General features: G+C 32.2%; 3 protein-coding genes and 1 non-coding gene across 7 annotated transcripts; 2 read left to right on the top strand and 2 right to left on the bottom strand.

Moving 5' to 3' along the window:
• Positions 1-65: 65 nt before the first annotated feature.
• Tbc1d8-9 (TBC1 domain family member 8/9) lies at positions 66-25,671 on the top strand. 3 transcript variants are annotated; one of them, XM_081985099.1, is made up of 21 exons: positions 72-452; positions 1,458-1,624; positions 2,131-2,298; positions 2,355-2,451; positions 2,546-2,650; positions 2,705-2,863; positions 2,918-2,974; positions 3,029-3,233; positions 3,364-3,593; positions 6,606-6,865; positions 6,922-7,030; positions 7,087-7,208; positions 7,258-7,440; positions 7,500-7,679; positions 11,153-11,250; positions 11,307-11,492; positions 11,546-11,734; positions 11,787-12,076; positions 22,094-22,328; positions 22,379-22,537; positions 22,587-25,671. In XM_081985099.1, exons 1-21 carry the CDS (start codon positions 409-411, stop codon positions 22,800-22,802), a joined length of 3,459 nt encoding a protein of 1,152 aa, XP_081841225.1. In that variant the 5' UTR covers positions 72-408; the 3' UTR covers positions 22,803-25,671. The 3 variants fall into 3 exon arrangements, with proteins under 3 accessions (XP_081841227.1, XP_081841225.1, XP_081841226.1); XM_081985100.1 differs by having other exon boundaries at positions 73-452; positions 3,376-3,593; XM_081985101.1 differs by lacking the exons at positions 22,094-22,328; positions 22,379-22,537; positions 22,587-25,671 and adding an exon at positions 12,370-12,403 and having other exon boundaries at positions 66-452.
• On the top strand, positions 7,960-8,114 carry LOC145733303 (U12 minor spliceosomal RNA). The gene has a single exon (XR_014179182.1). It is a non-coding gene; the product is annotated as a U12 minor spliceosomal RNA (small nuclear RNA).
• LOC145732724 (uncharacterized) lies at positions 15,628-16,437 on the bottom strand. The gene is made up of 3 exons (XM_081985192.1): positions 16,226-16,437; positions 15,925-16,174; positions 15,628-15,873 (listed from the first exon to the last, which is right to left on the bottom strand). Exons 1-3 carry the CDS (start codon positions 16,342-16,344, stop codon positions 15,718-15,720), a joined length of 525 nt encoding a protein of 174 aa, XP_081841318.1. The 5' UTR covers positions 16,345-16,437; the 3' UTR covers positions 15,628-15,717.
• LOC145732718 (uncharacterized) lies at positions 16,551-17,509 on the bottom strand. 2 transcript variants are annotated; one of them, XM_081985187.1, is made up of 4 exons: positions 17,250-17,509; positions 16,966-17,196; positions 16,741-16,915; positions 16,551-16,688 (listed from the first exon to the last, which is right to left on the bottom strand). In XM_081985187.1, the coding sequence occupies exons 1-4, from the start codon at positions 17,357-17,359 to the stop codon at positions 16,590-16,592; spliced, it is 615 nt and encodes a 204-aa protein (XP_081841313.1). In that variant the 5' UTR covers positions 17,360-17,509; the 3' UTR covers positions 16,551-16,589. The 2 variants fall into 2 exon arrangements, with proteins under 2 accessions (XP_081841313.1, XP_081841312.1); XM_081985186.1 differs by having other exon boundaries at positions 16,966-17,199; positions 17,250-17,508.
• Positions 25,672-25,764: the final 93 nt, after the last annotated feature.

Genomic DNA, 25,764 nt, shown 5'->3' with positions numbered 1-25,764 from the left:
GTGACCGAAACGTTGCCGTAAGGCTGAGGGTCATGTGATTGCTTGTTTTAATCGAGTACACAAAATCAGCTGTTTGAGAATTGGAGCTAAATTTTTTTTGTGTCAGAAAAATTTTGTGGTTGAAATTGTGAATATTATCAATTTAATTAAAATTGCAATTGCGAATTTGGTTGGTTGCTATTTAAATACATAGGTGTATAACGTGATTAATTTCGACGATAAACCGCATTATCCAGTTATTCATTGTTTGATTTCTCTTTGGTATCTTCATATGTAAAATGTATGTAAACAGTGTGAAATTGTTCTTAATATCTTATCAAATAATATGTTCCCATTTGGAATAAGTTCTTGATGTACACCTCAAATTGTTTATTTGAAATTGTAAAAGTGTTTTAAAGCATTCACAACATGTTTGTGAAACCAGAAGAAGTTCTTATTGCAAATACTTTCTGGTAAGTATTAATAGTTTAAATTTTGTTTTTTCAATGTTAGTGAGTGTCATTTGATTATGATTGTATCATAAATATAAACAAATTAATCTAGTAAACTAACAGTAATAATATACAGAAGCCAAGCTATTCAATTGTGGCTCAATTGTAGTAATTCAATTAACATCAATTTTCTATAAAATCTCATTTAGCAATACTGTTATGTGAATGTTGACATAGGTTACAGGCCTAATCTTTATGCCTTGTTTACCAAATTCATTTATTATGTAGCAGATACCATTTTTAACTGACAATAATGTTTCCATTATTATTATTATTTTTATGCTGGTTAGGAAGATTTGTTTTAACTTGTCAACATGAAGAATGAGTCAATAATGAGCATAAGGTAGTTATACTAGTTATTGCCTCTAGTTTAGATACTACCACTTAAAAATGTGTACATCATTGTCATATATGACTGTATAGTAGTACAGTAATTTCATGCAATTACTCCATAGGCAGATTACAATTCACTGCTCATGTAGGTATTCATTTCATGGATTGTTTAACAATTAAGTAATCATGATTTATGCAATTGCAATATTGATTTTTTGTTGGTAATTTTCATTCTTGTTTTGTCTAATTAATGGAATTGTTGAAATTGAAATCTTGTTCAAAAAAAACTAGTGTCTTCTATGCAAATATTTGCTACACAATAAGATAATCACATTGCAAGCAAGTAAAAAGATTAGTCTGCAATCTGTGTAAACAGTTAGGCATTAGTAATTTATATTAAACAGCCTAATTAACAAATTTACATAAATCAGAATTGCCTAACTAGTAGAACACTTTTAGGTCAGTCAGTCAAAATCTGTTTGCATAATATGAAGATACATTATTGTATTTTTCATTTTAAAGGTATTATTTTATGGTTTATTAGGCTTTTAATATATAATATAAATAAATGGATTTGGAATTTTTTTTTATATACATTGCAAATCTTAACAGACATTTGTAATATTTCTGTAGGGAAACAGAAGAAACATCACTTTATTTTGTCCTACAACACAGAAAAGGTCATGGTTCCTATAAAGGTTGGTCTTCTATACTGGTTGGAACTATGGACAGCATTTTTGATACTAAACCAGCTCCTTATAGGATTTTACATCAAACTCCAAATTCTGAAGTTTACTACTGTGAGTATTAAGAAGTTTTGCCTTCACACATATTACTAATAATATTGACTGAAATAGAGTTTAACCAAAAAGATGTCAATGTAAGAATCAAAACTGATTTAGGTATGATACTCATAATCATTTCATTCACAACACATAAGATAACAATGAGGTTGTATTTACTTATTTTAATCAATTTAAGGTTGGTTTTTGATTTGCTAGTGAATCATTTAAGTTCCTTGAAGTTCAATATGACTTTTTTAATCCTGAAGGAGATTTTAGCAGTAAAAGTGTATTAAGCATAGCTACAATAATGACTACACCCTGATTTGAAAGCGTTTTAGGACTGAAAAACTAAAATTATGGCTAAACAGCTTGTGCTAGAGCCTAACTTGTTAAAATACTAAAAACTAAAATAACATTAATTTACATGTTCTGAAATTATTTATGCAGCTGTAAGCTTCATTTAATTGAAGTTTTGTTGTTTGCTCAACAGTCTTGTCTAAATTTTTATAAAATTTTCATAGCTGTAGCACTTGGAATGACCAAACAAGAAATCTGTAAAGACTGGGAATGGCTATTTGCGAACGTATGTGAAACGTTGCATTCATTCGAAAGTGAAGACGATATTACCGACTTTGTAAAGTGTAAAATTGAATCTGTTATTGCTGCCAACCAGGAACTTGAAGTAGAAGGTAGGAATGGTGGTAAAATATGTCATTAAGTACGTTATTGTTTCTATTCAATGCAGACGAAGACTCGAAGTCATTCAAATTGATATCAGACAAATTTCAAAGATTGTTTGGTTTAGGTCGTGATGAGAAATTGGTAAATTATTATTCATGCAGGTGAGTTTGTAATTCAGATTAATGCAGTATGTTATTCAGGAGGTGCAAATTTACTTGGGTTTAGTATTGTAATACAGAGACTTTTATGTTTTAGTTATTGGAAAGGAAAATTTCCTAGACAAGGTTGGATTTATTTATCTATAAATTATTGCTGCTTTCACGCATTTATTTTGGGTACTGATACTAAAGTTTGCATCAGGTAATCACTGATTCTACCCTGTTTTATGTAATATTAATTTATAGTGGATTATAGGTGGTCTGAGGTCACAAGTCTTAGCAAGAAAAATAGCGTTTTACTACCAGACGCAATTCGGATAGCCACTCGTGAAAGAGAGTACTATTTTAGCATGTTTTTAACTAAAAATGAGACTTACAATCTGATGGAACAGTTGGTGGATCTGGCGGTTAAAAAGTATGATTGCATTTTACAACGAAACATCCATTTAAATAAGTTTTGAACTTCTAGGCTCATTGATGACAAAAAAAGTTACAGAGAAGATAAGGAACTTTTAAATAAATTAAGGTGTGGTGGTGTTTTGTATTCATTTTTATAATTTTAACAAATGTACTGTTGCAGTAAAAATGTACCAAAAAAACCGTCATTTTTAAAAAGAGATCTTGATGCCAGAGCACAATCTGAGGCGTACAGAATGATGTTTAGACTACCGGCAACTGAAAAGTTAGATGGTTCAATTGACTGCACTTTATTAACTCCTTATAACCGGAAACATGTTGCCGGCAGGTTGTTTTTATCACAGAATTATATTTGTTTCGAAAGCAGGGTAAGATACAACACCTTTTCATTATTAACAGTTTGACGTCCAAAATTGTCTCTATGTGGGTTCAGCTTCTGTCTAAGTTGCCTGTAAAAACTAACCAGACAAACTGTAAATAATAATGTACCATATTCAGCACCTATTACAGGTAAAGGCTCAAGTAAGTGTGGTTATTCCGTTGCGAGATGTAATAGTGGCTGAAAAAATTGAAACAAACGCCTCCAATCAGTCCTTGGATAAAGCCATGATAGTGACGACGGGAAATCCTATAGACCGGACGAATTTCATCTTTGCTCAAATACTAGATCGTGATTTTGTGGTGGAAAAATTGTCCGAGCTGCTGTCCAGAACCCAAGAAATGAAAGTGTAAGTTTATTCATTGTTATAAGAGTTTTTTGAAGGTACAAAATTTTCAATCAAGGATAATAAGAGGAAGTAAATTTTGTTATTGTTAACTGTTTAACTTAAATATTCAAAAGCAACATGATAACTGTCCTGAGAGTAACTTTAACTTTTTTTTAATTACAAGTTATATTTTGTCTTTGTTTATATAGTTTGAAATACTGCATTAAACAAGCAACAATTATTTATAAGGTACACTGAAGTAAAAGTTGAGTGTCCTGACTACAAAATTTAGACAGTTTCTTTAGCGCCCTAACCGTTTTTTGATATTTGACTTTTTAACTTTTTTGTTTGCATAAACGTTTTGAAAATTTCATATCTCCGCCATTTTAAAGGTTTCAGCAACTGTCAATAGCTCAAAATGTTCGTCTTGAACTGCTCTTTCACCTCGTGCTAACCGTAACACGATTAGCGCTCTGCCGGTTTGGTCCGCTTTTTCCAATTTTACGTGGGTGTAAACATTGTCCACTGGGTGCAGAAAGTCATTCTAAATATTTAGGTCTTATGCAAAATTTCCATAAGTCTAACCGTTTTTGAGAGATTCAGTTTTTTGTACTTTTTTTGGATATTGAATCAAAATTTTGAAAATTTTTCATCTCCGCCATTTTAGAGATTTCAGCGACTGCAAAAAAACTGAAAATGTTTGTCTTGAACTGTTTTTTCACCTCGCGCTAACAGCAACACGATTGATCATATACAGGGTGTTCAAAAAACAAAAGGAAAAACAGTTACATTTGAAACTCACACTCTGCCAGTTGTGACTGCTTTTCCCAGTTCGAAGAAAGTGTAAACTTAGTCCATTGGGTGCAGAAAGTCATTCTTAACATTTATATGATATCTTACAAAAAATTCCTAACCTAACCTAACCTTTTTCGAGATTTTTAACTTTTGAATTTCTGTTTTGGAAATTGCATCAACATAATGAAAGCTTTATATCTCCTTAATTTTAGGGGTTTCAGCAACCGTAAATAGCTTCAAATGTACGTCTTGAACTGTTCTTTCACCTTATGCTAACCGCAACACGATTGATCTTATACAGGGTGTTCAAAAAACAAAAAGAAAAACAGTTAAATTTAAAACTAACACTTTGTTAGTTGTGACTGCTTTTCCCGGTTCTAAGTAAGTGTAAACTTAGTTCATTGGGTGCAGCAAGTCATTTTAAACATTTATGGTACCTGCAAATATTCTGATATTCTAACCTTTTTCTAGATTTTCAACTTTTTAATTTCTGTCTTGGAAATTGCATCAACATAATGAAAGCTTAATATCTCCATAATTTTAGGGGTTTCAGCAACCGTAAATAGCTTCAAATGTACTTTTTGAACTGTTCTTTCGCCTCATGCTAACCGCAACACGATTGAACATATATAGGGTGTTCAAAAAACAAAAATAAAACCAGTTAAATTTCAAATTAACGCTAAGCCAGTTGTGACTGCTTTTCCCGGTTCTAAGTAAGTGTAAACTTAGTCCATTGGGTGCAGAAAGTCATTCTAAACATTTATGGTACCTGCAAATATTCTGAGATTCTAACCTTTTTCGAGATTTTCAACTTTTAAATTTCTGTTTTGGAAATTGCATCAACATTTTGAAAATTCCATATCTCATTAATTTTAGGGGTTTCAGCGACTGTAAATAGCTCCAATTGTACTTCTTGAACTGTTCTTTCGCCTCATGCTAACCGCAACACGATTGAACATATACAGGGTGTTCAAAAAACAGTTAAATTTAAAACTAACACTCTGCTAGTTGTGCCCACTTTTCTCGGTTCTAAGTAATTGTAAACTTAGTTCATTGGGTGCAGAAAGTCATTCTAAACATTTATGGTACCTGCAAATATTCTGAGATTCTAACCTTTTTCGAGATTTTCAACTTTGTAATTTCTGTCTTGGAAATTGCATCAACATTTTGAAAATTCCATATCTCCTTAATTTTAGGGGTTTCAGCGACTGTAAATAGCTCCAATTGTACTTCTTGAACTGTTCTTTCGCCTCATGCTAACCGCAACACGATTGAACATATACAGGGTGTTCAAAAAACAAAAAGAAAACCAGTTAAATTTAAAACTAACACTCTGCCAGTTGTGACTGCTTTTCCTGGTTCTAAGTAATTGTAAACTTAGTTCATTGGGTGCAGAAAGTCATTCTAAACATTTATGGTACCTGCAAATATTCTGAGATTCTAACCTTTTTCGAGATTTTTAACTTTTTAATTTCTGTCTTGGAAATTGCATCAACATTTTGAAAATTCCATATCTCCTTAATTTTAGGGGCTTCAGCGAGTGTAAATAGCTCCAATTGTACTTCTTGAACTGTTCTTTCGCCTCATGCTAACCGCAACACGATTGAACCTATATAGGGTGTTCAAAAAACAAAAATAAAACCAGTTAAATTTCAAATTAACGCTAAGCCAGTTGTGACTGCTTTTCTCGGTTCTAAGTAAGTGTAAACTTAGTCCATTGGGTGCAGAAAGTCATTCTAAACATTTATGGTACCTGCAAATATTCTGAGATTCTAACCTTTTTCGAGATTTTCAACTTTTAAATTTCTGTTTTGGAAATTGCATCAACATTTTGAAAATTCCATATCTCATTAATTTTAGGGGTTTCAGCGACTGTAAATAGCTCCAATTGTACTTCTTGAACTGTTATTTCGCCTCATGCTAACCGCAACACGATTGAACATATACAGGGTGTTCAAAAAACAATATGAATGAATAAATTCCAGATTATACATTATGTTTGGTTAACTTCCTTCGGAGGAAAATGGACTTTCATCGTTATTTGCCTTTTTAATTGGGTTTTTTGTAAATTTATAATTTTGTTTTAATGGAACAAGCCGAAAAAACTGGAAACATTTAGTTGAGTTGAGTGTATGTTTGAAGGTATAATTTTAAAATCTTCACATTTTGAATATTGAAAACTGAAGATTATCACTGTTTTGGTATTTCTTTACCAAAAATCCTCGGTAACTTTTTTAGGTTTGATAGGAGTAATTCATCAGACAGGCTTGTAGACACTGAGCCTACATGGAAACCGCAGAAAGCATTAATGGGAATGTTTCCTTTGAGTCCAATACCGGAGGTGAGTAAACGTCAACATCAAAAAACCAAAGACTGGGAAGAGCATTTCAACAACTACGGACGCGGTGTGTCAATGTATAGAACCACTGAAGTAGCCAAGCTTGTCTTGGAGGGAATTCCCGATCATTTAAGGATGGATATTTGGATGTCATTTTCTGGTAAGAGTGGTTTTTTTTACATTTTGATTGTGTGATTTGATTGATTATTACAATAGGTGCTTTAAATGTAAAGGCAGCGCATCCAGGCTACTATCGTTCTCTTGTCGATAAAGCACTAAGAAAACAGTCCACAGCAAACGAGGAGATCGAAAGGGATCTTCATAGGTATTTTAAGACTAACCCTACTTTTATTTTTATTTTTAATTTAATTGGTAATTCAGGTCATTACCTGAACATCCAGCTTTTCAGAGCGAGATAGGAATCGATGCATTAAGAAGGGTTTTATGCGCTTATGCGGTTCATAATCCTAGTATAGGGTATTGTCAAGCCATGAATATTGTCGGTATGTTACGATTATGTTAGTCAAACTATTGTTCAGTCAAAACTTTTAGCGTCGGTGCTTTTGATTTATTGTAATGAAGAGGAAGCTTTTTGGTTATTAGTTACTCTGTGTGAAAATCTCTTACCCGATTACTATAATCAAAGAGTAGTGGGAGCTGTAGTTGACCAGGGTATACTGGACGAGTTAACTCTAGAATTTCTACCTAGTTTACACGATAAATTACTACAGTTAGGTAAGATTAATATGTTACTTTATCAAAGTTTAAGTATAATTGTCCTTTTTGTTGCAAAGGAATGATGAATATGATATCTTTGTCATGGTTTCTAACAATATTTCTCTGTGTGATGCCTTACGAATCTGCCGTGAACGTTATGGATTGTTTTTTCTACGATGGTGCTAAAGTTATTTTCCAAGTCGCCTTGATGTTATTAGAATGGAACCAGGACAAGTTATTGGAGTGCAAAGATGAAGGTATCTTAATAATGTTTAATTCAATATTTTTGTTTAGTTCAGGATAAGAGATTTTTAATTGAGTTAGGTGAGGGTTTTTTTTATTATGGTTTGCTAGTGGATATCCCCTTTTCTTTTATTTGACGAAGAATTAAGAGTAACTGTTTATCATCAGAATTTGTCGTTCGCCATTCTGGTTCAGTGCTGGTGCTTTTTAAATAGATGGCGCTACTACTTATGCGTTGTTACTCTGTTTTGCACCAGTCGGTTAAAAAGATAGTACAGTAATAGTTTACGATTCGTGCCTTAAACTAATGAGTAAGGAAAATATTCGAGCCTTGGTAACGCTTGGCTTACATGCTAGCTGAAACCTAGTTCTCAATTTTTTGAGGGGCTCAGGTCGTCCTGTGAGTCCTGCCTACTTTTAGCTGCGACACCGGTGAAGCGATCTGCCCCGTTATACCAATTTAATGTAAAATAGACGTGTTCGATTTTTATACATCGAATCGTATGGACGTAGCCGTATCGATGCATTCAATACATCGCTATAAAGGTATGGATTCTCAAAAAATCGAATCGAATCAGAATCACAGCAAATTGAGCAATTTTCTTTTCTGTTATGCCTGCTTTATACCTCCCATTTAAGAATTAAATTAAATTTAAATTTCCACTAAAATTAATATTTAAACTAAGAAATCTTGTTTAGGTTTATACTACAAATTAATAATTAGAAAAATAAATGACTGTTTTGACTTACTGGACGTTCGACGTTGATGTTTGACGTTGACGTTTCTATTGTCATCGTCATTACGCGTGTTTTGTGGATAAAGAACTTTTTTTTTTAAATAATTTAAAAAATTTGTTCTTAAACCACTTTTTCGGTAAAAAATCCAATTATGGAAATAGACGATTCAAGTCTAATAGACTACGTATCGCAATAGAAGACAGCAATTTACATCATGAGTGATGACAAGTATGACAGTGATAGTTCCGAAAGTCAACGAATTTAAACGAATTAAGCCGAACTTTAATAAAGTTGGTTTAACTTTAATTTAAAATTAATTTTAGTTTAGTGTAAATTGTAAGTATAAATGGACTCGCTTGTAAGTTCACTTTCAGCTTTGATAAATTAATTTTAGTTTAAATGAAAGTTTAGTTTAATTGTTAATTGAGAGGTATAAAGCAGGCATTAAAAGTGCCACTTTGAATATGTCAACTTTAAATTAAACGTCATCTCAAAACAATGTGACAGACCTGGTGTCCAAAAAAAAAAAGAATTTGTACATTTTTACATATTTGTTTTTCTATAGGCATTTACGAATATTCTACCGGTAGATACCTGTTTAACCTAGAGCGTTCGAAAATTGTTTTTGGTAACTACTATTGCCGTTCTGAAATTTTACCCATATACCGAATATATGTACCCGGTTTATGATTTATGGATCGAGAAGTTCCGTCGGTAAATTAAGAAAAAAGTGACTTATGACAGGTTTTCCGTTAAAATTTAGAATCATAGCCTCAAACATTAGTTTATGTTTGACCGTTTGTCGGTTTGTTCCTCAGTTTAGCTAGCTTATGAGATTGACCTGTTAATTTAAAATGGATATTGGAATATGTTCTGTTTGCGAGATGGAGGGAGAGTATGCCGATATTATAAAACATTTCAACAATGAACATCTGGATGCCAGATGTCAAAGACATATCAGGAATAGGAATACCAAACGCGTTCTAAAATTCATTCAACCGTAATGAACCAGATCCTTAAAAGTTACACCGATTGTGGTAAACGGTAGAATTAGCAGGTATAATTTTCGTAAATGCCTTATATGTACCACAGGAATATGCTTACCGACCATTGAATTTACCCACTGATTTACAAACTCAAATTAAAAAATAACCGATGATCGATACGATTTTAAGTGAATTGTATCGATATTACGATTCGATATGACAACTTGTATCGACTCAAAATATCGAACTTAAATGTATCGATACCCAAAAAAATCGATACATATCGAACAACCCTTAATAGAGTAGTGATTACTAAAACAGTATTACCATACAAGTCTGGAGAAAATTCTCTAGTCTCTACCTCTGGGGAATTCGAAGTATATCTGGATATGTGGGAAAAAAATAAAAAAAAATTTTTAAACCTGGTGGATAGGGATGTAAAATTTCTGAAAAATTATATTTATGGAAATTTTTCCAGAAACATTTCGGTTTTCGGTAATTTTCCGGAAAATCTGAAAATTAAAAAATAATTAGTTTTTTACATGTTTGTACTATTAACTATTTAGGCAGTTGAGGTTAATTTTGAAAATAAAAAATGTTTACTTGAAATTTCTTGACAATTCTAGTTTTTATTTTTTTAAAATCAAACGGTGCGTGGTACCAGTAAAGTGTATGGAAAGTTGTATCCCATCGAGGTGCACTTGTAGTAAAAATTTCAGACCTCTAACCTGAAACGATCCTGAGATATTGAGTAAAAACTGCAAAAAACGAAAGTCAACTTTGACGCCCTCTAGCGACTAAACGGGACATCACGTGATAGCCCGGTTTATTAGCTTTCTTTTGTTATACAGTGTGTTTATACAAGGTGTTTCAAATAAGCGAGTTATGGACGATATTAAAGTGCACCAAAATTTTGCTCAAATTGGGAATTTCTGTTTTCGAGGAGGGTGGTCAAAGTAAGGCTGCTAGAGCAAAAACCATTGAATATCGATACAAACATTTGACATCAAGTAGGTCTAGAATTTGCTCAAATTTGGGACACCCTGTATACTGTTGGATTATCTAGGAATAAAGTATATGCAAATATCTACAAGATTCATATTTGGTATTTTTTTATAAAATGAAAATTAAACAAGTTACAAGGTTACATTGAATCACCCTGTAATTATGTGTATTGTCAATAACTCTAACCTTATTTGAAGAGATATCCCAAAACTAAAAGCATCTTTTCAGTGCCACTTTTCCCCAGCTCTTCGATGATAGATTCAAATTTGCCACACGACGTTTCGTTTTTTGGCAGTCATCTTCAACTTTCTTTTTTTTATGGGCGCCATATTGTATTTTTAGCGCACCAAATAGTACGTTTTATTAACTTATGATTTGCTTCATAAATGACAAAATAATTCAATAAAAACTAATTTTACCTTACTTGGCGAAATTCAGTTCGTTAATAGTGAAACGCTATTATTAGGTCTATTTGGGGTGACTTTAAGTGGGCACCATTGCAAATTATGACAAAATAGAATTAAACAAAACTTCAAAAAAATCAAATTATTTCATTACAGGGTTGGCAAGACTGACTTTGACTAAATAATAAAAATAATAAATAATACTAACTCAAGTTTCAAAATTATATTTTTTAAATTTGAATTATATCTATTTTTGATCAAAACTTTCAGTACTGGTAACCAAACAACCAATAATATAATTCCATTAAACACATTTTGATTTTTCTTCTTAACTAATTAATGTTATTCGGTTAGGTGAAGCTATGCAGTTATTGTCCAACTATTTAATGGGCATTTTTAATGATGAAGGGCGAGGCGCCATAAGAAATAAAAGCTACGACGAACAAAAACGGGTAAAAGAACCATCAGTCGAGTTAATTTGCAAATATTATAGTGAAACTTATTGCAGACAGTTTCGATACAAGTATTGGTATACGAAGCATACAGAAGATACGGTAATTTGAGCACAGGTCAAATAGAGAGGTTGAGACTTAAACACAGACTGCGAGTGGTTCAGGACTTGGAAGACACTTGCGAAAGAAACGTGTTAAGATGCGTTATGGGAGATGGTTATTTTACCAAATCAGAGCTTCAAGTATGGTCTTTTTGGTGTAAAGTAGTGTAATTTTCCTAGCGGGAACTTTTCAGGAACTCCTCGGTCTTGTCAGAGAAGAGATTATTAGTCAAAAAAAGCACATTCCCGATAAACACGATCCTAGTTTGCAACCGTATGAAGCTTACAAAGTTGACTTTGATTATTTCAAAATTCTTTTTGCCGCTTTATCACCTTGGGGTAAAGGCAACACTGCTGAGTCGTTAGCGGCAAGAATATTCAATGTACGTTTTCCTAATTTACACCTCAAAAAGTGTGTGACATTTGTTTTTCCAGCTTTTAGACTGTAACCGTGATGGTTACCTAAACTTTCGAGAAATAGTGACCGCTTTAGGGCTCACATCCACCGCAGATCCGGCTCAAAGACTGAAACTGCTCTACACAATTCATTTGCCACCATTACTAAACATGGCCGACTTGGAATCACCTGTTAAACACGAATCTGGGGCCGAAGTAGCGTCAGAAGCCACAGACTTCTTTAGTAACGTAGAAAAAAGCTTTGACACGCTTTCTATGGATGATGTTTCGCCTGGTACACCTGTAACTCCCGGTGGATTTCCTTTTCGGTAAGTTGATTTATTTTAAAAACACCCAAATAGTATAGCCACAAGACAATAATTTAAATTCAAAATTTGGGTCCCATTGGCCAGAACTTTTGAGAGCAGAAGAATTGGAAAATTGCACTTTTTTGCCAAAATTTGGCCTTAGGGAAGAAATTTTCCATGTTTTGTCGAGGTAAGATTCTAGGATGGTCAGGAGACCTCAAAAGAAGCCCAACCAAGATTTTGATTGGGTTACCTAATAGCGTACTTTAGGCCAGTTTAGGTCAATTTTTACCAATTTAAAACGTTTTTTTCAGATTTCTTTTAGCAACTTAAATTTTTTACTTTTTGACCGCGCCTGCACAAAAGATACCAGGAAGGCTAATATTAAGCAAGATTATTTCCCTCATTGTACTAGCAGCCAATAAAATTCAATGAACCTTTCTAGTTCGACCAATGAGAGCCGTTATATACTGAATAAATCCCTAGTTGCTAAAATTTTACACTGAATAAACACCTCCTACCTTTTTCGAATACGTTTTTTTGAAGAACATTTGATATTAAACGAAACGGGATTTAGACACATATAAAATTTAAGCTATTTTCTTCAATATTAACAATTAATAAATCACTAAAAAAAAAATTACATAAATTAAAATATTATGACGTCTGATTGTCAATCTGAAATGTAAACAAAAATATACATGACTGAACGAAAAGTTCAAAGAAACTAGTCTCAATCATTTTCCAAGCAAAATTTTGCAAAAAATCACCTATGCACAATTTACCCGATAAAACTTGAACGTCTCGGGATATAACCTATGATAAAATGCCCGTAAACTTTCGTAAATTTACCTAAAACAAGCACTTTACCAATTTTGTGATTTTTGCTTTAACAAAATTCGATGTTGTATATTTTCAGTAACTATTATTTTAAACCAAAAAAAAGGAGAAATAAGGAATGAATAAAATAGAAAGAAATTGCATTACATAACCAGAACCACTAATAAAAATGTTGTTTTTTTCTACTTGTAAATATGTAAAAAAAATATTGGAATTTGCTTGTATGCTAGAAATTATCTGTCAAAAATATTCTCAGAATATTTGTGAAATTTATCAAAAATAAAACCATTTCTCAGTTATTTAAAATCTTTAACATTAACATTGTTGCGCATTTTTTGCAAGAATGAAAACACTACAGGTTAATGAGTAACGCTCACCAAACATAAAATCTACGAGGAAACTGCAAATTTTCGATTTTAAGTAAGAAATTGCAGTAATTTTAACTGCTGCAACTTAATGCCTGTAAATATGATAATAGTGGTTCTGTAAGGCAAATTTCTTACCTTTTTTTATTTATTATTTTTTTGTTATAAACTAATAGTTATTGAAAAGGCAATATCAAGTTTTGTACAAAAAAGCAAAAATCGCAAAAGTGCCTGTTTTATCTAAATTTACGAGTTTTTGATATTCTAACCAAGTCCATTGGTGTCGGACAATTCTTTTCTGTTTAATATGGACATGCGACGTTTTTCCAGGTTCGTTTACAAAAACCTCGAAAAACGCTTAAAGTTAGTAAAAATTGGCCTAATTTAAGTAGGTTATGGGTTAGGTAACCCAATGAAAATCTTGAGTTTGTTACCATCCTAAACCTCACCTTGACAAAACCATGGAAAATTTGTTCCCCAGCTAAAATACAGGGTGTCCCACGACGAAAGACCTCGATTGATATTGGAAAAAGTATAAATAGGAGAGTTTTGAAAATTTGGTAGGATACTGATGTGGGCATGCCCAATCCAACTAAAATATTTTCAAGATGGTTGCACTTCCGCTTATACCGGAAGTCGATCACAACTTTCTTATTTTAAATAGAACACCCTATATATTATTACATATTTGGATTCCTCACAAAATTATGACCAACTTTTGTATAGAATGCCCTATGCCTATCTCTAGCCGTTTTCGAAATATTTGATGTTTTTCCAAAAAAGTGACAGTTGCAACGCTCAACATATTTTTGTACTATGTTAAAACCGTATTTCATTTTGCAATGAAACTTTGGGTTATTTTAAATAAAGGATCGTTTTATTAAACTGAGGGTGCGTAATGACTCATTTTTATACAGGGTCGTCAAAAAAAAATCATAAAGTTGCCACTAAAAAAAATGAAAAATCTCAAGTTTTTTAAATAGAAACCCACATTTTTTATGACGGAATCATTTTGAGCATTAAAAATTACTATAAGTTTCAATTTACTTGCCTATACCTAAATCCAACCCATTTCGTTTTATTTGAGAATAAACATTTTTTTATTAGGCTGCATGGTTGGGATTAGCTGGTACTCTAGTTAGCCATGCTTTTGACACACGGTGATATTGGAGAACTGCAAAGCATGTTATGTTGAGCGTTGCAACTGTCACTTTTTTGGAAAAACATCAAATATTTCGAAAACGGCTAGAGATAGGAATAGGGCATTGTACACAAAAGTTGGTTAGAAATTGCAATTTCTACATTTGTATTATTAAGGATTGGTTTTGTTTTAATAGCTTTTATCTTCACAGATCCCGTATTCTTAAAATTTTCAATTATTTGCTTGACAGCTTTTCGTGATGGCTTTGGTTTTTCTGGATAACGAGCGGCAAATACCTCACATGTTCTACTCACAACTTTATCACATTTTCCGTAAATAATAAACAGATTTAAGCAATCTTGGTTTGAATAACGTAACCGCGACGGCATATTTGCAGTTATCAAAACACTCAAAACTAGTGTTATTAACATGCTCTGCAGGTCTTCAATATCACCGTGTGTCAAAAGCATGGCCAACTAGAGTACCAGCTAATTCCAACCATGCAGCCTAATAAAAAAATGTTTATTCTCAAATAAAACGAAATGGGTTGGATTTAGGTATAGGCAAGTAAATTGAAACTTATCGTAATTTTTGATGCTCAAAATGATTCCGTCATAAAAAATGTGGGTTTCTATTTAAAAAACTTGAGATTTTTCATTTTTTTTAGTGGCAACTTTATGATTTTTTTTTGACGACCCTGTATAAAAATGAGTCTTTACGCACCCTCAGTTAAATAAAACGATCCTTTATTTACAATAACCCAAAGTTTCATTGCAAAATGAAATACGGTTTTAACATAGTACAAAAATATGTTGAGCGTTGCAACTGTCACTTTTTTGGAAAAACATCAAATATTTCGAAAACGGCTAGAGATAGGCATAGGGCATTATACACCAAAGTTGGTCAGAATTTTGTGAGGAATCCAAATATGTAATAATATATAGGGTGTTCTATTTAAAATAAGAAAGTTGTGATCGACTTCCGGTATAAGCGGAAGTGCAACCATCTTGAAAATATTTTAGTTGGATTGGGCATGCCCACATCAGTATCCTACCAAATTTTCAAAACTCTCCTATTTATACTTTTTCCAATATCAATCGAGGTCTTTCGTCGTGGGACACCCTGTATAGACCAAATTTTAGCAAAAAAATGCAATTTTCCGAAAGTTCCCAAAGGGTATTTCCGACTATTTTGGATCCGGAACAACTCAAACAAAACAACATAAATTTTGTTAGATACTGTAATTCATACATTTTTTTGTCGTAGATTTAAATTTTCTTCACTTTTAGTTACAGAATATTTTTTTTTGTTATTAGCTATAATTGTCCATCAACATTCCAGTCTGCTTCTGGAACTTCCGGTTCACATTTTTTTCTTAACGATTTTTTAGCAGGAATTTGACTTTTTTGTGCTCCTCCACTGCCTTTGCACTTCGCTTCGGCAGCTTTAAGAATGGATTTAGCCTCATTAACCTGAAATTTTCTGTCCTAAGACTTGGACTTACTAATTTACTTGAAAAACACCTTTTTCTTTGGTATTGGAGGACAGTGGCGTATCCATTTAGGATGATTAATTCTCTCACACTCTTGAGCCATAGCATTCAGCTCGCATCTGCTATGTTCCCTGAGTTTCATTCCTGCGTTACACGTTTTGTGTTTGTAGGGCATCATCATCTCGGTTTTTAGATCCGCCAGTTTGATTGTTTTCAAGTCTGGAATTTTCGGTTTCCACGCTTCGAATATTGATGGTCCGCAAGCTTTTTGTACTACGTACCTATAAAAATTACATTAATTGAAATGTTTTATGAGTGAAATTTTTACTTACTTTGGTGGTAGGTCGGCGGGGACATCTTCTTTGTCGCAGCACTTGCTTCTACCCTTAAAAAAATTAAAGGAAAGTCTCCTTATGAAAATGGGGGAACATGGAGTAATGGGTCTGAACATTGAGTTTTTTTTTTGGATTTTTAATTACCAGAATTTAGATTATGTAGCGAAAATGGAATGACAAATGCAATTTTGAAAGCAGGTAATATAAAATGTCAAAACCGTGAATGTTAAAAGGTTAATAGGTGTTAATTAGTGTGTTAATTTCATTTTTAGTCCTCAAAATGTTTCTCTGTATGTTTTATAAATTAATTACTGCAACATACTTGACAGTAATAGTATATTTATTCACAATTAAGCAAAATTTAACACTCTGGATCTTTTGGGGAAATCACAGGCATCTTTAACTTCACAGGACATCCTGGCAAATACTTTTTCTTTGTAGCGTGTTCCATTGGGTATTCCTGCAAAAATAGACTGAATCACTCCATTAAATAGGTCTTTAACGTGAAATACCTTATCACTAAAACCCAATTTTGGCGCTAGTCCAACACATTTCCGCGGATCTTTTTTGGCTTCAAGACACTTTTCAAAACGTCTATATTCACAGGCTGACACTTTAAATTTATCTATAAATCCTTGTCCTGCGTAAGGTTCGCATAGGTGTTCACAAGTTGGGCTCTGCAATTGCCTACAAAGGAAAGTAGTGCAATTTAGAAGAAACTGAAAATAAAGACATACTTTAATGGCCCTTTGGTAGGACAAAATTCCACTCCTTTTTCCCAGGGTAAACAACATCTAGGAGGTAAAACTGGTTTCCCTTTTCTACAGTCAGGATCGCATGGTAGTAGTTCTCGTTGTCCTTTTTCTCGACCTCCGGATGGTTGTTTATGTGGTGGTTCACAAACGTCTTTAGTTGGAATAGTACATCGTTTAGACTTGCTTGAAGGACAGCTATTTCTGCTAGAGTTCCTACTAATTTTTATGTAACATTTGTTTTGTTTGTACTACAAAATGTGACTTACCTCGATGGGTTTTTTGAAATTCTTCCCGAACTCCTTTTGCTGGATGCTCCACGTTTCCAGCACTGCTGGTACAACCGAACTGCGCTTGACATCAGCATTTTGGAAACCATTTTTGATTTCGAAAGTGTACTTGGTCAGGATGCTGATGGTGTTATCGTGCACTAAGATTTTGTAATGAGGCAATTTGGAATTCATTGCTAAAATTTTGATTGGATGACTTGTGACATCCTGTGATGAATTGTGAAAGTTTGACAGGTTGCTTTTGTGATGCAACATGGTGGTTTAATTCACGTTTAATTACGAAACTTTAATTTTTTGTGTTACAAGGTGTAAATTTACTTTTACTTTTCCAGAAAAAGGTTTAAGTTGCTATTTAAGTTTTAGGTCAAAATGTTCCTTGTTTTGCATTTTTTGCTGAGCTTTGCTTGTTTGATTTACACCATTTTTTACTTCTCCATCAAGGATCTTTCCTACTACTTGTCAAGATTTGGTAATATTGCAAGAGAAGCGTCTTCTAAGGAGAAGTTAAATACTTTAGACAGGCAATAAAGCTGACTTTTACTGAAGGGCTATATACAGGGTGTTATAAATTCGATGCATTAACATTCCTATCTGAGAAACTATTTTTAACAGAGCTTTAGTTAAATGAAGGCAAAGTTGCGCATTTTATTGCAAAATAATTTTGTTAACAAAATTATCCGAAAAAATCTAACTCTTTTTATCACTCTATTATTGATTATTTTGAAAAATCAATTGGATTTTTTTTAGTTAAGTTTTTTACGCTATTTATGAAATTAATTTTAATTTTCAGCGCCAAAATTTCGTTATTTAAATATTATTAACTTAACTTTTTCAAATACGGACCTGGACTTTGTACTGTTTTTTAGTAGCTGCAGACCTACCTAAATGAATGATGTACCACACGTAGTTTGTCAAAAACAGCTGAGCTCAATTGAAAAATCAAAAATAGCACTTTGGTGCATTCTGTCACGTTTTGCTCTGTAACTCTTTGAGGGGATTTTGAAGGATAAAATCATTTTAATGTAATCTTGTAGAGCATGAAATTTGCTACAACTTTCTTTATTAACACTTTATTGAAGCTACACACATTTAAAAAATCAAACTGGTTGAAAAAGAGTACTTTGGTCACTTTTTGGCCTGTAACTCCTTGAGGATAATCTTAAGGACAAAACACCTAAATACAATCTTGCAGAGCATGAATTTAGCTACAAGGCCTACTCTTAATCTTTTAATCTTGTAGAGTATGAAATTTGCAAGACTGTATTCTAAGGTGTAAGTTGAAATTACTGTACAGATATTCCTAATTGGAATAAATTTTGGAATTAAATTGGACTGTTTTGAAATCTTTTGGGAACTTCTAGACTAGTTAAAGAACATTTGGAATCTTTTAGACTGTTCTAAAAGCAGCTTTTGGAAATTTTTAGACCGTTTTGAAAGGCTTTCGACTACTTTGGAAGCATTTTGGAGTTCCTGCAGTGTTTTAAAACCTTTTCAAACTACTTGAGGGGTATTTGGAAGGTTTTTGGACAGTTTAAAGAGCATATTGAACGTTCTGGAATGCTTTAGAGGCATTTGGAAATTCTTGGATGGTTTTAGAATGTTTTGAAAGCTTCTAGACTGTTTTGATATCTTTTGGGAGCTTCTTGAGTAGTTGAAGAGCATTTGGAATCTTTCAGACTGTTCTAAAAGCTTCTTTCTCACTGTTTTAGAAGCATTTTGGAGTTTCTGTAGTGTTTTGAAATATTCTTAGACTACTTTAGGAGCATTGAAGGTTCTGGACTGCTTTTAAGACATTTGAAACCTTGTAGATGGTTCTGGAAATATTTGGAAGCTTTTAAACTGCTCTAAAAGCATGCGGAAACTTTTACACTATTTGAAATGTTTTGAGAGCTTCTAGACTGTTATAATAATAATAATGTTTATTTATTTAGCCAAATGCTATATACAAAAAACGATTAAAAAGTAAACAGTGTAAACATATAGTACAAAATATTCAATAGAATTAAAATACAATTTACAATACAATACATTTTAAAAAAAATTTAACCGATAAATCCATGAGGCGACTACCTTACACGTTGGACAGCACATATTTCTTCAACATTGTACTAAAATTTTTAAAATTATCACAGTTTTTCAAATCATTTGGTAGCTTATTGTACTCAGATAGTCCTCTACATAAGATGGAGTTTGACTTTTTGTTTGAGCGATACCTATCACCTAAGATAAAATCGTTACAATTTCTTGTTTGATAATTATGAACGTCCTTAAAATATGTTACTCTATCACAGATATAGGCAGGTAGTAATTTATTTCTTAATTTATAGAGAAAAACATAGGCATCATAGATAATTCCTTGTTCAACCGACATGACATTGGCAACACTCAACATCAACTTTACAGGAGTGTATCTGTTACATTTTAAAATTGTTCTTAATGCTCTATTTTGAATTACTTGAAATTCATTCATTTTGTAGTTTGGCAAATTATATAACAATGCAGAACAAAATTTAAGATACGGTGCCGCCAGACAGTTATACATAAGATATTTGGTATACATAGAAAGATTTCTGCTAACTCTATAAATAAATCCAACTCTTTGTGAAAATTTTCTCATGATATAGTCAGCATGCGGACGAAAAGTTAGCTCAGAGTCCAACATAACTCCAAGATATTTAATTCTACTTTCATGTATTAACCTGTCGTTGTTGATTTTAATGTTTATGTTTTCCATATGAAGACTACGCAACATACACTTTTTCCCAAATATGCAAAATTTAGATTTCGAGGTATTAATGCTTAATTTATTTACACATAACCATTCAAAAATGCGGTCCAAATCATTGTTAATTGTCCTAGCCATTTCACTTACATCATTTCCAACTACATATAACATTGTATCATCTGCAAACAATTCAATATTACTACCATTAATTACGCTAACAATGTCATTAATGTACAGTAAAAATAATAAAGGCCCCAATACAGTTCCTTGCGGCACCCCATACATTGTATTTATTGAATTAGACACACTGTTCTTAAATCTGACTTTCTGACTTCTTTCGAATAAATATGACTTGAACCAATTTAGAACTGGACCCTGTATTCCCAACTTTTCCATTTTCTTCACCAATGTAAACCTATCGATAGTTTCGAAAGCTCTTCTGAAGTCCAAAAACACAGCCAAAACAAAATTATCACCGTCCGCAGCTTTGAGGAAATCATCACATACATTAATTATCACAGACTCACAAGAATGACGTTGTCGAAAACCAGATTGGTTAGATACTAAAATGTTATTACTATCACAGAATGACTGAAGTTGTTCTTTGACCACCATCTCTAGGACCTTCTCATAGACAGCGACAGTATTAATCGGTCTAAACTCCACATGGTTAGTTGTGCCTGGAATCTTTGGAACTGGAATCACCGTCGATGTTTTCCACTCTTGCGGAAAGACGCCAGCAGAGAGTGAAGTATTTATAATGTCTAGGAGGCGATTTCCTATCACACAGAAAACGTCCTTAAGTACACTAGTTGAGATTCCAGTTTCCCCACCGCCTACGTTCTTCATACCATAAACATGTTTCTTTATAGTTGACAATGACACACTTTCAAATTTAGAAAACTCAGTAAAAGTGGAGATGGCTGTCATAGTATTTTCTACACCATTAAATTGTGGAATGACGGACACAATATCAGCAATACTATTAACAAAGTATTCATTAAATCGTTTAGAGATCAACACCTCGTCTGTACACACTTCTTGTCCAAATAAAATTTCATTAGGGACTCCATTGTTTTTTCCAGGAAGAAGGACTTTTAAATTTTTCCATAGCTCTTTTGGGTTTCCCTTATTTTGATCAATCATTCTATGAAAGTAGTTATCCTTTTCGATTTTTATTTGTTTCACAATCTGTTCTAAAAGCTTTTGGAAGGCTTTCGATTACTTCAGGAGCATTTGGAAGTTTTCTGGAGAGTTTAAAAAGTATTGAAGGTTCTGGACTGCTTTAAAAGCATTTGAAAACTTATGAATGGTTCTAGAAACTTACGGAAGCTTTTAAACTGCTTTTGGAGCATACGGAAACTTTTTGCTTTGAAATTTTTTAAGAACTTCTAGACTAGTTGAAGATTATTTCTAAAAGTGTTCTAAAAGCTTTTGGAAGCTTCTACCATTTCTGAAGTGTATTATAACCTTTTTAGACTACTTCAGGAGTATTTGGACAGTTTAAAGAACATTGAAGATACTGGACTGCTTTTAAGGCATTTGAGCATTTAGAAAGTTTTTGGTCAGTTTAAACTTGTAAATTGATACTTACTCATTTTGCAACAGATAATTGGTATGTTTTTGTCTCTCAGAAGCATTCAATTTAGCAAAAGTCATTATTACCACTTAGGGCCTAGTAATGACCCACTGTGCGACGTTACAGAACCAATAAGATTACGTGCGTTTTTTTGTCAAAGAAATTATTTTACACATATAACTGCGTTTACAATTACCTCACTTGACTCTAATATTAATAAACTATTTTATGTAATTTATTTAAAAAATTTCAAAAGCTTGTTTTAAATCTAGTTAAACATACAAAAAATAGCAACAAATAAGCACAAAAAGCTAAAATAAGCATAAAAAGAAGAAAAAAGCATGAAAAAATCTTTCAAATGACGTATTTTTGTGTAAATCGTTCATATTAGATGTCAAAGGTTGGTTGCTTTTATTATTTACAAAAAGCAAAATGCCTAGCAATCCAGACTCTAGTTATCAGTTTTAGGATTGAAATCTACTAAATTTTAATTTTAAACTAATTTTCAATGTATTCTAGGGAAGGTTATAACTCACAAACATCAGTAGAGTCCTCAATGAGCAGTCAGTCAAGTATCACAGAATCCCCGACTGTACAAGACTGGGAAAGCAAAAGTTTGAGCAACTTGCGAAAATTGGTACAGTCAAAGGACAGCAAAACGAACCTGAGATGCGTACCAAAAATGTCTCAACCGCATTTCATAACTTTGTGGAAAACAGTTTACGATATTTTTCAAACCGAGCCCGATGATTTGGTATGATTTTTGTGATTTATTGGTTTCGTTTGTTTTATTAAATTATCCAGGATATTTACCACGCTATTGCCGATGTGGGCACTTTGCTGCTTGAATTAGGAGACGTGGGCAAGCAATTTTTTGTCGGTAGAGATGAAAGCAGAGACAGCTTAGCTTCAGCTGCGGCAGCTGCAGTTTCAGTTCAATCGCCAGTTGATGAAAGCATTGAGGTGATTATTTTTTAGGTATTTTTGCTTCATCTAGTAAACTATTTTTTAGTCCCCTGATAAAAATGGTAATCCGTCCACACCAAAAACAGAAATTCAATGGTACATCACTGTCGAACAGTTTTTGGCTTCGATTTTGAACGCACAGCCTTTAGTTGACTTTTTCTCCAGGAGATCCGCCTTAAGTGACAATATTAAAGTTTTAAAAACCAAAAAAATTAATAGGTATAGTTCCATAGCGGAAGTGCCAGCAACTGTTAAAACTTAAGTAAATCTGATACTTATTGTGGCTAAAGCTCAAACGGTTTCCAATGTGATACATTTTTTTTCAGTCAAACGATCATCCTAGTTGGATATCATTTATTTAAAACAACTCGCAATGGTGTTATTGCGTGTTATTTTAAATTTTAGAAGCATAACATTCCTGCAAACATCACGATAATACTATAGCTTCACTTCAAAAGTAATCGCGCTTTGAGTGAGTAAAACTCAATCATATTGTCAATGTGTTTTAAATATGTATATACAGGTAAGATATTTTTGTTGTTAATTCTAATAAAAGCAAATTTAGCTTTAATTTTCTATTCTTATCTTTAACCAAGAAAATGTGCAATATACAAAATAAGTAAGTGAGGTGGTATATTTTTTGGTAAACATTTTCAGGGGTGTAATTGAATTTTTTCAAGGAAATCAAAATGAAACTCTATTGCGTATAGTTCTGAGAATTGCACACCTAAAAAGAAGCTTAAATTTGAATTTGGCGCGTTACCGTTAACAAGTAACCAATTGTGAAATTGACCAGTTTTAAATCAAATAAAAACGAAGAATAAATTAGCAAAGTGATTTTGTGTAAACCATTGGTGGTCCAGTTTTAAATATCATCAATAATTCACCAATCGATAGCCTATCAAAAAATAAGTTGACATGCATTGTGTCGTTTTCCTAAAAAATGCTGCATAAGGAAAATACAGTCCTTTAAAAATTGGTTTTTAATCAAATTTGGAACAAGTGCTTATGAAATTAATACTCACTACACTCATTACGTATATAGACTCATTATAAGCAATTTTACAAGTATCAACGTCGTCACAAGAAACACAACACACAACACACTAATACGAGAACCTGTTACATGCAAGTTCAGGTCAATACCTTAGTTAATATTATTACTAATAGTATAAGCACATATCAATCAAGTAGGTACTCTAATTAAATTTAATTACACGCACTTACAAAAAAATATTTTACGGAATAAAGTCATTTTGCTGCTAAATAATGCATCAATTGGAATTTAAAATTTTTAATATTTTGACAATTCTGAGCATAATCTGGTAACTTGAAAAGTTTTGGTCTTATAATATTTGTTGATTTTTTTTTAATTATATTCAAATTACAAACAGGAATAACAAAATAATTTTTATTACGTGAGATATAATCATGTAGCTTTAGTAGATTTAGTTTTAAAAACATAAATACACATATAACAATAGACTTTTATATTTCTTGAAAAAATGTATTAATTTTCTTGTTCAAATTGAAAAACAAAATATTTCTAATAAAATTCTGATTTGAAACTTCATCTTAAAAATTGACAGAAACCAGTAAATTTACTTTGAAACTGTGAAAATTGACTTGAGAGGCTTAAGAACTGTCTTGTAACAAGTTTTTATAGTTTTCAGACAAATTGAAAGACTTTAGTCTTGAAAATTGACTTGGAAACTGAGAAATTTTACTTGAGAGTCTTAAAAACTGTCTTTGTAGTGTGTCGTCTTAGTTTTCAGACAAATTGAAATACTTTAGTATTGAAAATTGGCTAGTTAACATGAAAAACTATTTTTTCTAAGATTTTTGACTACAAACTCACATGTAAACCGTTTAGTTTTGAAAATTGACTTAGGAACCAGTGAATTAACTTTGAAACGGTGAAAATTGACTTGAAAAGCTTAAGAATTGTTTTTGTAACCAGTTTTTATAGTTTTCAAACAAATTGAAAGACTTTAGTCTTGAAATTTGACTTGGAAACTGAGAAAATTTACTTAAGAGTCTTAAAAACTGTCTTTGTAGTGTGTCGTCGTAGTTTTCAGATCAATTGAAATACTTTAGTATTGAAAATTGGCTTGTAAACATGAAAACCTATTTTTTCTAAGATTTTTTACTACAAACTCACACATTTAAACCTTAAAAATTGACTTGGACATCAAAAAGTGACTCTGAACCAATGAAAAGTGACATCAGAAGCTTAAAATTTGCATTTGAAATAAGATTTCATAATTTGAAGACAAATTTCAATAGTTTAGTCTTAAATACAAGATAAGGTCCATGAAATTTGCCTATTTAAAAAACCCTGTAACTTTTCTAGTGCTTCCAGTCAATATTTTGGAGACCCTGTATACTCTCAAATATGTTATGACACTTTCAGTCACCAGGATTATGGAATAGTAATTACATACTCAGGTGGAAAGTGTTTGATTTCTGTCGAGACATTAGGTACTTTATCTCGAGACAGAAATTAAACTTTCCACCGTGGTTTGTATACTATTTTATTTTCGACCATTTATCAGAATCTTATCAAACTAAAATATTGATTGCTAATAGTCTCTAACAATAACGTAGTATAGGTGTACGAGTAGTTATGACTTGAACCATGATAAACGACTGATGATTTGTTTACAATCTTGACAACATAATTATTGTGCTTTCAGATAGGTGATTAATTTGTTAGGGCTACAAATTATTATATTTGTTCTGTTCAAAGGATTGTTACTATGACATTTTGTAAGTGATTTTTTTTTCACTTTCAAGGCTCTAATGAACGCTTTACTTGTTAGTTAGAAAGAGTAACGGGCCAAATACAAATTTCCAAATTACTATACTGTAGTGAAGTAAAATTTTAAACTGCAGTAATTTTTTAAAAGGTAAATTGAAAGAAATTTACATGTTGACTAGCATTTAAAATACTAAATTATCATTTTTTCGACAAAAATATTATACGTTTTCTGACTTTTACCACCACATTTACTAAACATATTTTTATTATATCTTAATAAAATTATTTTTTATTGCTCTATTATTCTAGCTGTATTAAATCGTTATTAATTTTATAATTGTCTAGCATTGTAATAAACTTTGATGCCATATATTGTTCGATGGTGTTAATTTCAATTTATGAAAGGATTCTTATTCATTGGTAAGTGTTTTTGGCTATTCTTTACTGATTTTAGGCAGTTGAA

The sequence above is a fragment of the Ips typographus genome, linkage group LG8 (genome assembly GCF_016097725.1).
Source record: "Ips typographus isolate SLU linkage group LG8, UJ_Ityp_2.0, whole genome shotgun sequence".
Lineage (NCBI taxonomy): Eukaryota > Metazoa > Arthropoda > Insecta > Coleoptera > Curculionidae > Ips > Ips typographus.
This window is presented reverse-complemented; position numbering and strand designations above follow the sequence as displayed.

What these genes read in the sequence shown, in the direction of transcription:
- Tbc1d8-9 (XM_081985099.1), top strand. Translation starts at nt 409, where the DNA reads ATGTTTGTGAAACCAGAAGAAGTTCTTATTGCAAATACTTTCTG. An exon ending in GTAAATTATTATTCATGCAG is followed by an intron (nt 2,452 to 2,545) that starts GTGAGTTTGTAA and finishes TTTATGTTTTAG; the next exon opens with TTATTGGAAAGGAAAATTTC. An exon ending in AAACCGAGCCCGATGATTTG is followed by an intron (nt 22,329 to 22,378) that starts GTATGATTTTTG and finishes TAAATTATCCAG; the next exon opens with GATATTTACCACGCTATTGC.
- LOC145732724 (XM_081985192.1), bottom strand. Translation starts at nt 16,344, where the DNA reads ATGTTCAGACCCATTACTCCATGTTCCCCCATTTTCATAAGGAGACTT. An exon ending in CCCGCCGACCTACCACCAAA is followed by an intron (nt 16,175 to 16,225) that starts GTAAGTAAAAAT and finishes TAATTTTTATAG; the next exon opens with GTACGTAGTACAAAAAGCTT. An exon ending in CTCCAATACCAAAGAAAAAG is followed by an intron (nt 15,874 to 15,924) that starts GTGTTTTTCAAG and finishes AGAAAATTTCAG; the next exon opens with GTTAATGAGGCTAAATCCAT.
- LOC145732718 (XM_081985186.1), bottom strand. Translation starts at nt 17,359, where the DNA reads ATGGTTTCCAAAATGCTGATGTCAAGCGCAGTTCGGTTGTACCAGCAG. An exon ending in ATTTCAAAAAACCCATCGAG is followed by an intron (nt 17,200 to 17,249) that starts GTAAGTCACATT and finishes CATAAAAATTAG; the next exon opens with TAGGAACTCTAGCAGAAATA. An exon ending in AATTGGGTTTTAGTGATAAG is followed by an intron (nt 16,689 to 16,740) that starts GTATTTCACGTT and finishes CTATTTTTGCAG; the next exon opens with GAATACCCAATGGAACACGC.